This window comes from Otolemur garnettii, unplaced genomic scaffold, assembly GCF_000181295.1.
Source record: "Otolemur garnettii isolate 467f Iridium unplaced genomic scaffold, OtoGar3 scaffold00060, whole genome shotgun sequence".
Classification (NCBI taxonomy): Eukaryota; Metazoa; Chordata; class Mammalia; order Primates; family Galagidae; genus Otolemur; species Otolemur garnettii.
The window spans coordinates 2538634-2550702 of NW_003852455.1; the positions used below are offsets into that span (position 1 = coordinate 2538634).

Genomic DNA, 12069 nt, shown 5'->3' on the forward strand with positions numbered 1-12069 from the left:
GTTGCAGCCATCATTGTTGTTTGGCGGGCCCGGGCTGGGGATTCGAACCCGCCACCTTGGGTGTATGTGGCTGGCGCCTTAGCCGCTTGAGCCACAGGCGCCGAGCCCGTAAAATTATTTTCTTTGCTGCTTCATAACTGTGATTTTGCTACTGTTATGAATCATAATGCAAATATCTGATACGCAGGATGTATTTAGGCGACCCCTGTGAAAGGGTCCTTCGACCTCCAAAGGGGTCACGACCCACAGGTTGAGAACAGCTGGCTGAGACTGTTATCAAGGTCAACAGTAACTTCCTAGTTGCTAAATCCAGTCATTTCTGTTCTAATTGAGACTCGACTCTTCTGGCCACTGTCTCTGGCTTCTGCAGCCCCACCCTCCACTGTCCTGGGCTTTCCTGCCACCCTCCCAGGTGGTACGTTCCTCACAGCTTTTTCTGGCTCCTCCCAGTAAGCTTGACTTTAGGGCAGGAGTGCCCCAAGTCCTAGGAGGGCCCCCTTCTTCTGCTGTCCTCTGGTGGTCCCCCTAACTCTGAATGCTAGCTCTCACTGACTCCCTGGTTTGGGTCCCCATCCTTCTCTCCCTGCAGTTCCAGTCTTGGTGGCCCAGCTGCCTAGTCAGCGTCACCATATGGTGTCTCACACTTGCCGTGTCCAACACAGAATTCTGGATTTCCATGCCCAGACCCACCACTTGTCCATACAGTGGTTCAAGCCAAAAATTCCTCTCTTTCCCTCACTACACCCCCCTGCCTATCCAGCCCATCTGTGAGTCCTGTGAATGCTTCCTTAAAGGAGGTCTGGAGCCTCCCCACTGGCCTTCCTCTCAGCTGCTACCAGCAGCAGCTCTTTCACAAATGTAAATCACATTTCGTTTTCCATTTCGGGCAGAATAGAATCCTAACTCCTTACAGAAGACTTCCAAGGTTCTGCAAGTCCAAGGCTGCTCCTCTCTGGCTCGGCCCCTTCTCCTCACCTGGCCATCCTCCCTCCTGTCTCCTGACCTGTTCATCCTCCCGCCTGTCCTCCTCAGCTGACCATCCTCCCACCTGCCTCCTCACGTGGCCATCCTCCTGCCTGTCCTCACCTGGCCGTCTCTCTCTGCCTCCATTCCTCTGCCCAGAATGCTCCTCCTCCTAGTTTTCACACACCTACCTCTTTTTTATCCTTCAGACTTTGATGAAAACCTCACCTTCTCCGAAGCCCTTCCCCAGCCACCATTGCCAAGTAGCCTCCACCCCTCTGTCCTAGTCCTCTATTTTATTACCTCTTTAAATCCTCTGTAAAGCACTTATTACTATCTTAGGCTGTTTTTGTTTTTGTTTTTGTTTTTGTTTTGGTGATTCCTGCTGAGCTATAAGCTTTGTCTCCCATCTTGTTGACCCTAGTGCACCACTGTCCTGGGCTCTCAGAAAACAGGTGCTTTGAAACATGGTCTAGTGGTGGCGCCCTGCACAGCTGCACACACTGGTGCTTGGGGATAGTTTTGCTCTTTGCTGTTGTTGTTCCTTGGGTATTGGGTGCAAATAATTCTGATGTAATGAAATTCAGAGAGATTCAGAGCATGCTTACAATTAGGAGCCCATGACGGCCTCTATTAGGCTGGTTGTGTGGAGGAAAAACAGGAACTCTGACAGCATCTAGCTGCACTAGAAAGTTTATTTTATATTTTTATTTCATTTCCCTTCTTTTCTTTTTATTGTTATTATTTTTTGAGACCAAGTCTCAGTCTGTCGCTCTGAGTAGCATGCTATGGCATCATCATAGTTCACACAACCTCAAATTCTTGGGCTCAAGCCATCCTCTTGCCTCAGCATCCCAAGTAGCTGAGACTACAGGTTCCTAACACAATGCCTGGCTAATTTTTAGAAAGTTTTAAATTATGAAACTTCTTTTTTTTTTTTTTTTAAGACAGAGCCTCAAGCTGTCGCCTGGGGTAGAGTGCCGTGGCATCACAGCTCACAGCAACCTCCAGCTCCTGGGCTCAAGTGATTCTCCTGCCTCAGCCTCCCAAGTAGCTGGGACCACAGGCGCCCGCCACAATGCCCAGCTGTTTTTGGTTGCCAGCCCTCATTGTTGTTTGGCGGGCCCAGGCTGGATTCAAACCTGCCAGCTCAGGTGTATGTGGCTGGTGCCTTAGCTGCTTGAGTCACAGGCGCCAAGTCAAATTATGGAACTCCTGAAAAAGAACAGTCAAAAGTTGTATTCACTGTAACTGTTGCGGTGGATTCTTGAGTGGATTCTTGCTAGGGACAGACAAAACAAGAGCATGTTCCTTCTTCCACTGGAACCCACTGGCTAGTTTTGTTGGTTTTTAGCCTCCACACAGCCTCTTCCTTTTGTGTCCACCAGGGGGTGCGAGGGAGCCCAAGCACCACTGACCAGCTAGGGGAGAAAGCAACTCCCTTCTTCCTATGGATGCTATTCATTCCATGTAGCCTATGTACTGAGGGCTAAATACTGGCTCCTTACGTGGTGCTTGTTATGGGCTAGAAAACTAGTCTAAGGGTTTTACGTCTATTAGCTTTCATCTTCACAACCAACCCCGGAGGTATTATTCTCATTCTATAGATAGGGAAACTGGGACGCATGGAGGTCACACAGTTTGTCAGTGGTAAAACCAGGATTCAGACCTGTCTCTGCCTGAGTTTGTGCCATTGACCTCTGTGCTGCACAGCCTCCTACTTGGCATGATGACTGTGGCCAATTAAGCACTTGATAAATGGGCGATTGTCATTACTATTAAAAATTGCTGTTATCTACCCTATGAAATAGATACCATCATTTCCATTATTATTTTATTAACAATTAATAGTATTTTAAATTGAGGTAAAGAAAGGTTAAGTAATTTGTCCAAGATCCCTTAGTTAGAGAATCACAGAACAAGGTTTCAAACTAAACCTGCTGCTTCTGGGACCTGAGAGAATGTGCTTTGCTGCCCTTTTGTACCTGCTCAGTTAACGATGTCCCAGTGGACAAGGCTATGGTGAGACAGGTCTCTGTGTGCACTACTGTGTATCCTGTTTAGATGGCCATCTGGAAATGGGTAACAGGAGCAACAGAGGTGCCCCCTTGTTTTCCCAGCAACCCCCCAAGTGCTGGTCCTAAGGAGGGATTTTCCAGCAGTTACAAGGAGAGCAGCCCTGTCGTTCAGGCTGAGCCTTGAGATGGACAGAAGGGCGTAGGGCGTAGGGCCCTGTGTATCATTTGCATTGAACTTGGCTTACAGGTCTGAAAACCCCATTTGTCTGTTGACTCAGGTGTAGTCAGGCCCTGGGAATTTATAGACTTTATCATTGTTGTTCCAGAGACTCTGCTTCCCCACCCTGCCCAGAGCTTTCTGTTTCCGCCTCCTTCCCAGGTGGGCAGCGGGGTGGCACCTCACCTGTGTTCCCAGGCTGCTCCAGAATGCTGCCTTTGTTTCTTCTGCGTGCTGTCTCTGTCTGTGCAGCTGAGTGTCACCTGGAATTGTGCACTTAACCCATTGAGGGCTGGGGCCCGGCTTGGTTTGGGGTCCAGTCCTCGTAACCATTCTTCTGTCCAGGGCATTTACATCTGAGCTCCATGACACCCCTTTAGTGGAGACAAAGCAAGGATTATCACCCTCCTTTTATAGATTAGAAACTGAGATTTGAGAGAGGACAGATGCTTTCTGAGGTCACATGAGTAATCAGTGGAAGATGTTGGTCCACTGTCACACGTCCGTGGAATGACCTGAATCCTGCGTGGCTTGGAAAGTCCAGCTCATCTCTGATGACCCCACACACACACCGTGAGGAAGTGCTGGTCTCAGATGATAGATAGGAAGAACATCTCACAAGTTTCTTCCTCCACTAAACCCTCCCAGCTCACTTTCATACACTGCTGATGGGCATGGGTAAAGACTGTATGGAGGGCATTTTTGACAGCAGTACCCAGATTTTAAATGCATGTACCTTTCAATCCAGCAATTCCACCTCTAGGAATATATCCTTTAAATTCCTTGAAATCTTGGATGTACATTGTTGATTGCAAAAGCAAGAGGTTGATTTAACTGTCCACCAGTAGGAGACTAGTTAAATAGATGATAAACACCTACAGTGCTACCATAACCCCCCAAAACTTCTGACACAGAACTATCTCTAAGGCATATTGTTTGGTGAAAAAAACCAAGGTGCTTAAGAGAGTGTAGAACATGCCACCATTTGTGGAAATAGGGGAAATACACATATGTGCATCTGACTGTACATGTATAGATTATCCAGGACACACCGGAAACTGAGCACTGGCTGCCTGTGGGGAGGAGAGCCGGAGGGCCAGGAGAGGGCAGTGCCAGTGGACGCTGTCCGGCACACCCCGTCATGCCTTTTGCATACTGAAGTTCTTGAATGCGAATGCTTTGGCAGCTCAGCAATAAAGAAGGAAACTAACTGTCCTTTCCCACACTCATCGCAGGCGGGCTGCAGTGCCACCAGGCTTCCTGGTGACGGACAGACGACCACTGGAGATGCACCCCTGCAGGAGCCCCCCTCTTACCCACCTGTTCAGGTCATCCGGGCCCGAGTGTCTTCCAGCAGCTCCTCCGAGGTCTCCTCCATCAACTCTGACCTGGAGGTACAGGGCTGTCACCTGGCGGGTGGGTGTGTGGGTGCCGCTGGCCGTACTTGCCAGGTGCTCCTCGGCTTGCATGGCTCTCCTCTAATCTTGCCCTCATTAACCTCACGCATGCTAAATAACAAGCGAACCTCAAAGGCTCCCCCCACAGTCTGTATCAGTCCTGAGAATCCACCACATTGGGAGGACACTGCATACTGAAGTCTAGTCTTCACTTACACAGTCAGTGCACGAATAGTAGTACTTTTTTGAAAGTCTCGGTGTTTCCCAAGCCCTTTTGGCCATGGAAGCTCCCCCCACCCCCTCCCCGCCTGGAACATCAGCTCCATCCTGTTGTGCTAGAGGTGTCACACCCAGGGGGCCTGTGCTGGGCACCGTGCCCAGCACTTGCATAAACTTTACCTCATTTTGAGGTCTTGTATCTATAAACAAAACACGTGTTATATCTTGGATACACAAACAGGCGTAACTCAGGTGTGAGCGTCCCAGCTTTCTTGGTCCCCCAGCTGTGCTTCCTAGCCCCATTCAGTGAGGAAGTTTCTGTTTGTCTACGGGAAAGTGAGAACAGTAAGGACGGTGTAGTGGTCACTTGAATGTCAGTAGATGGTCGCCAGCTGTCTTTTGTGGTGGTAGAGAGAGGATTATTTTTCATTTTAAGTTTGTGTCCTCCCAGCTTTTAAAATGATAGCAAGCAGCATTGAGTTTTTGGTTTGGGTTTGAATGGCCTTATTTGGCAAAATAACCAGTTAGCCATCTTAAGTCCCCCAAATTTGTTGAACTTCTACTGGACCCTGAAATCTGAAACTCAGAGCTACTGACTGTGGGATGAAGTCTGGATTTCTCAGTGTGACATTCCAGACCTTTCATAGCCTGGCCAGCTTCACGCAGCTCCCTGCCCTCACCTAGCACTCTGCCCTGGCCGTGGACTCTTCTCGGTCCTCTGGACCTTCCTTCCCACTCTGGCCCCATTTTCATGGATTAGAGATTAGAAGCCTACCCAGGGAGTAAGGTGTAAGAATAACCGCCCCCCAGAGAGTAATAGTTTCTTTCTTAAGTGCCCTGAACATGTTTCTACTGTTGGCCACCTAGCCTGGGGAGCTGTGGGGCCTGGGTCACCTCTGTTTTTCTCCATCCCTCCGTCCTGAGATGGAGCTGGTCGTTGAGAGCTGGTTTTGAGTTAGGGAATTCTGCATCCGTTGGGGGCATCTTCTGTATCATTCTGTGTATTTCTTGCATCCAGCCTTAGAATGTGTAGGGCACCCCAGGCCCATGTCTTGGCAGCCTGGAATCAGCAGTCTTGGCAGACATCTAAGGCTAATGGGGAGAGGAATGAGCTTGACCCCAAAGCACATTCAGTGAGAGGGGACAATTGAGTTGCTGAGTCAGGGAGGGGCTGGAGAGAGGAGGAAGCAACATTTGTTCAGAGGAAACAAGGGCCGATTTTTCCACCCACCCTCAACTGAGGTAACAATTGGACGCTAAACTTGAAAATTTCCAAAAAAAGTTTTAGCATGTTTAGGTCATTTCTCTGTTTTGTATTCTTTGCTCTTCCTCTCCTCTGTTCCGTCTTTTCTCAAAATCTACTACTTAAAATACATAAATTTCAAGGGGCGGGGGGGTCACATTCTTAAATTGGGCGAATGGAAATCAATGCTTTTGCCCATGTTGAACTCATATATGGCTCCAAGCTCAGCTGCCCCTGCCTAATTACCCCTAACCCCTTCTATTTTCTGGCACAGACTTCCTGCTTCACATACTACCAACAGCAACGCCCCTGGGATCCTGTAAAGAGATAGCCTAACATTTAGCTAAACCCCGGTAGCAGGTTGAACAGGATTGTATGGCTTCCAAAATAGAATGTTTAATATACGAGCAGGAGACATTCTTCAGGTATATGGTCCAGTGGACTTTCCGGTCATCTGTATTTTACGTTCTTAAAAGCAATCCATGTTTTTGGTAGAAAATCTGGCAAATATGAAAAATGTAAGGAAGGAAGTTAAAAAGAACCCCCAAGCTCACTAACCAACCCATAGCTGCTTCCAGGTGGTGGGACTGGGACATGCCTGTCGTGTTCTGTTTTCTTGAAGCAATATTCCTTGAAAATCCTGGTTCGTCTGTGGCAGAACGTGAGCCAGAACCTGTCCTTGAGCAGATGTCACAGTGCTTCCCCTGGCTGTTGGGTCACTCATTCAGGAAACATTTTCTGAGGGTGGGAATCTGAAGAGACACACACAGGAGGACACATGGCTCAGCCTGACCCCACTTGACAGGGTGCACTCGTTGGCAAACTGACCAGGGCAGGGAGTCTGGACCTCTGTCTCACTTTTCTAGGCCATGTTCTTGAGAAGCAGAGAGATTAATGCCAACGTGTCAGGTGGTCACTTCCTTTGGTTCATGACTTCTCTTGCTCACAAGAAAAGCATAATCCAGATATTTCCAGGTGTTGGGCTCAGACTACCCAGGGTATCCACCCCCCGTCAGGCTTACCAGGCTGCTTCCTCTGAGGTGGGCTGCCCTTCCCACAGCTGCCTCTGTTGTGTGGGCTTCCAACCCCTGCAGCTGCTGCTTGAGCTCTTGGGCTGATAGGAAAACTCTCTTGGGACACACTGTTGAGCGCCCGGGCCTGGGAGCCACTCTGTGTCTTTAAGGCAATGTGTTTCTCTCTTCTGTGGTCATCTGTCATTTTGTAACAGACATCTTAACTCTGAGATGTTGGTTGACGTCCACGTTCTTGGGCGTGGACTGACTATTTTGAATACCTCCTTGCTGCAGCTCACTTGGGGAAGTGGGGTGAGTGGTACCCACGAATAAGCGGACCAGTGCTCATCGCTAACAGCGACTGTGTGCACATCACGTGCTAGGACGGGGCGGTCCAGGAACGCCCACCCTGTTTTCCTCTCTGCTGCACATTGGAAGAAGAGTTGTTTGGGGCCACACGTTAAATACACAAACACTGATGGCCGCTGATGAGGAAAAAAACGGTCCATGCATAATTTCCGCAATATCTGACACCACGGATAAGCAAAACAGTCCTCACGAAATCCGCATGCAGCCTGCAGGTTGGACACCCCTAGGACTTTACTAGGACTGTTTGTCTTAAAAGCCTTGAGGTGGGTGGCTGGAGCTGAGTTTGAGTCGCTTGCTTAACAAAACATAAGGATGATGAATAGAAGTGGCAGGCCTGGGATTTGAACCAAGTTCTGCCTGCTCCGAAGCCTCTCTTGTTCCCCCCTGCACTCTACTGCCTTGGCAGAGACTGGTACCCAGGAGGTATACAGGACCCTGTTTATTACCTTTATTCCCATTTTGCAGCAGAGAAAAATGGACTCTACCCAGGCGTCTCTCCAGTCACCTGGGCTCTGACACTGATTGAAGGAGTTACACATAATAGGATAAAATGTTGGGATCTACACATAATTCCCGGGTGGCAGCACAGAGGTTGAGACAGAACCCTGGCAGCCACAGAAGCTTGCGTGGAGAGAGAACTTGGGTTATTTTCATTTTTCTCCCACCTATCCCACAGGCCGGACTGGTCAGGGCACCAGATAAATGACATGAGAAGGTCAGTGTGGCCAGCAACCAGGCAGGGAGTCCATGTGCTTGGGCTGTGCAGATTTCTGGACATCTCCACAAGAGCTGCATACCCCACAGAGACTGTGATCCACTCACTCACCTACTTGCCACCCATTCAACACAAGGTCAGCCCCACTCCTAGCACAGCCAGCAGGGACACTGAACAGATGCAGAATGAGAGTCCTATGCCCGGGGTCTACATGTAGGGAGCAGAGGCCAGAGCAAGCAGGGCCTACGGGGGTGGCCTCTCACTTTCTAGGGCAGCTGGGACCTGCAGTATGAGGGCCGGCCTGACAAAGCCCTGGCTTTGGAACTGCTAATGACACCACGTTTCACCCTAGTTTTTACTTAAAGGAGAGCAGGGATGTGTGTGCAGGAAGATACTTTGAAAACTGGCAAAGGGCCGGGCACTGTAGCTCACACCTGTAATCCTAGCACTCTGTAAGCAAGAGATTGGAAACACCCTGGGAGGCCAAGGAGGGTGGATTTCCTGAGCTCACAGTTTTAAGACCAGCCTGAGCAAGGGCGAGACTCCATCTCTAAAAATAGCCGAGCATTGTGGCGGGAGCCTTAGTTCCAGATACTTGGGAGTCTGAGGCAAGAGAATCACTCGAGCCCAATAGTTTGAGGTTGCTGTGAGCTGAGAAGTGAGACTCTGTCACAGACAGACAAAAAAAAAACTGACAAAGGACCAAACACTTGTATTGTGAAAGGCCTGGAGGCTGTTGCCCTTGGGCCTTTTTACCTTTCTTTCTTTTATAGCCTCTAAGATTTAAAAAAACAAAACAAACAAACAAACAAAAAAAAAACAATTGAGTCCACCCTAGTGAAAAAGAGAATGGAATTTGTAGGCATTTGTTTCCTTCTGTGTTTGCCAGCAGTGTCACACCCTGCTACAACCTTTATAAGTATCTGCAAAGACCCTGTTTCTGTCCTTGGAACACAGTCTGTGTATTGGATAATGACTATGACTGGGGGCTGGTGCAGTCGTGTAGGGGGTGCTGGTAGAGTGCCTATGTGTGGCATGAAAACAGCCCCAAATGCCAGGAGGTCTATCTGGAAAGGGCAAGGTCCCAGGCCCCTATGTCCCTCTAATCTGTGCCTAAGGCTCTTTTTTTTAAACAGTTTCGCTATGTCACCTTTGGTACAGTGCTGTGGCATCACAGCTCACAGCAACCTCAAACTCTTGAGCTTAAGAGATTCTCTTGCCTCAGCTTCCCAAGTAGCTGGGACTACAGGCGCCCACCACAACACCCAGTTATTTTTTGGTAGTAGTTGTCATTGTTGTTTGGGCTGAGTTTGAACCCGCCAGCTCTGGTGTATGTGACCGGCGCCCTAGCCGCTGAGCTATAGGCACCTAGCCGTGTACCTAAGACTTTTGATAACCAAGACTGCTTATTCCCTCTCCAAATCCTTCTAGCACCTGTGGACCAGGACAGATTCCTTTCGACATTCTTAAAGCCAAATTGTCCCTTTAGGGGAAAAAAATGTGTATAAAGAAGAGACATTACTGGGCCCCAAATGGAAAAGGGGGTATGCAGGGGAAAGAACCCTGACCCAGGAGTCAGAGGTGCCAGGGGCGTGTGTCTGGGCCTTGGGCCTATGCTTGACTTCTCAGGTTTAGTTTCTCCCTGTGGAAAGGGGAATCGTGAGACCTCCCTCCCTGTACCGCAGAGTGATTGGGAGAGTCAGTGGGGTGCTGCTGGCTTTTGAAAGACCATCCAAGGTGCTCCTCGTGGTACAGTGGAAAAAGGGCTAGAAGTGGGGGTCTAGCTCTAATTCCAGCTCTGACCCTTGTTGCTGTGGGACCAGGCAACACTTGTTCCTCTCACTGGACCTGCCCTGAGAGTAGAGTTAATGACCTCGGGGAGAGTGATGAGGCCCCCACAAGCTCAGAGTGAGAAGGAGCTTTGACACAGTGGAACACTGTTCACATAGTGCTAAGTGGGAAACCCAGCTTTGGACTGAGCCCTCTTTAAGGTCCCACTTAGCAAGGGGACCCTAAGTGTTGAAGGGCGTTGTTGGAGGTAGAGGTTAACTATACTGAGTCAATTCTTACAAACAGAAAGGCTTCCACCAGGAACACAAAAGGGTGGACCACCTGCAAAGTGTCTTACTGTACCCTGACAGCATAGCAGTGATGGCTGCTGTCTGCCCAGACACCGCTCTCTGAAAAATCTCTTCCATATCCTCAGTCCCTAGAAGCATTTCCAATCTGCTGCCCCAAATCCAGGTGAGAGCCTTACTACGTCCACCTGGCCCAGTGCCAGAGCTTCTGACTGAGCTCTCTGCCTCCTTTCACCCCCTGCTCTACACACAACACAGCAGAACGTCTCCCCAGCACTCGGCCATAGCCTGACGGCCTCCCTGCTTGAAGGCCTTCTGCGGCTGCTTACTGCTACAGTGGAGTCCAGGTCACTTCCTGTCTATACAAACAGTCCGGTTCTTCCCCGTGCATCCAGCCAGCTTTCCCATCCTCTGGCTTCCTCGCTTTCTGTCATCTTCAACCCTTCATGGCCCTGGCTAAACCTCCTTCCTCCAGGAAACCATTCCTGATGTCCTGAGTAGGGGTGCCAGATTTAGCAGGTAAAAAGTATGGACCACCAAAATTTGAGTTTCAGGTGAACGTACTTACCCTAAAAAGTCATTTGCTGCTTATCTGTGCTATTATTTGACTATTTGAGTATTATCTGAATGTCAGTTTTATCTGGCAACCCTACTCCTGAATCAAACTTGATTGTCCCCACTTTTAACCCTTCCCTGGACCCTTCTTCAGTTCCTCGGAGTCACATTTGAACAAATCAGTCCTTTCTCCAAATCAGTCTGGAACATGAGTGATGGCTGCCAAGGCCTTTCCCACTGGTGGCCTTGGCCTTTGACAAGAGCTTGGAGATGCTGGTTTATGCCATGCTGCCTGTCACTTTTACACACCACGACTTCTCCTTTGAGACCCTCTCCTTCCAATCTGAGGATATTTCTAAAGCGAAGCTGTGTCATCTTTAGAAGCCAATCTCCTGTGGGTCACAACTTTTTTCTCATTTATCTAGTTCATGATAGGCCTGTTCAGACATGAACAGAGAGAGGTGTGAGTAAACTTCCCAGAGAAACCAGTCACTGGGGAACATTTTACTACAAAAGCCTTGCCCTTGCATCAGTACTCCATGGCCTGTGAGCATCTCCCCCATCTCATGTCCAGTCCCCCCTGCACACACTCACCAGTCCAGGAAGAGCAGTGCGGGGAACTTGGGGGGCAGAAACTATTTGATCCAGAGTAAGTGCTACATAACTAGTTAATTGCTATAAACATTGTGTGGGTTTAAAAAAAAGAAAAGATGAAATTTTTAAGCATATGGTATAATTTTTTGAAGTCTGTAAAGTGCCAGGTCAAAGGAAAATCTATTTAATAAAATAGAGGAGAGAACTGAAGCTGGTATATATCAGGCCTGCCTTAATACTTTATAATTCATCTAAGTCCAGCACCGTCTTACCTCCCCAGTCTTGGGGAAAGTCACTTCTCCCCAAATGTAAGAGCAAAGAGTGACCCTGTTTTCTCAGTGACTTAGACATACCTCAGACTCTTCAGAAATGAAGGAAACATGATCACATGCTGAGCAGACAAGGACTATAGGACGCTTCTCGATTGCAGAAGCATAGAAGAGTGTGTGTAGGAACGCAGTGAATTAAAATGCTACAAGCATTAAGTCCGTAGAGGTGATAGAATCATGGGCCTGAAAACAATTTAAGGATACATGGAAACACTCACTGTGTATGTTAAGGGAGAAAAGCCATTTGCACAATTTGATTGTATGATATATTCAAAGAGTGCCAAGAAATGCATACACATTTTAAGAGTACAAGTACTTGGCTCGGCGCCTATAGCTCAACCAGCTAAGGCGCCAGCCAC

General features: G+C 48.7%; 1 protein-coding gene across 1 annotated transcript in view; it reads left to right on the forward strand.

The window, feature by feature from the left end:
- Window positions 1-12069, forward strand: part of TMEM44 (transmembrane protein 44) — a 33354-nt gene that overhangs the window by 13040 nt on the left and 8245 nt on the right. Inside the window, exon 9 of the mRNA XM_012806896.2 lies at window positions 4434-4592. Within this exon, the coding sequence (XP_012662350.1) occupies window positions 4434-4592 (159 nt within the window). The remainder of the gene's footprint in view (window positions 1-4433; window positions 4593-12069) is intronic.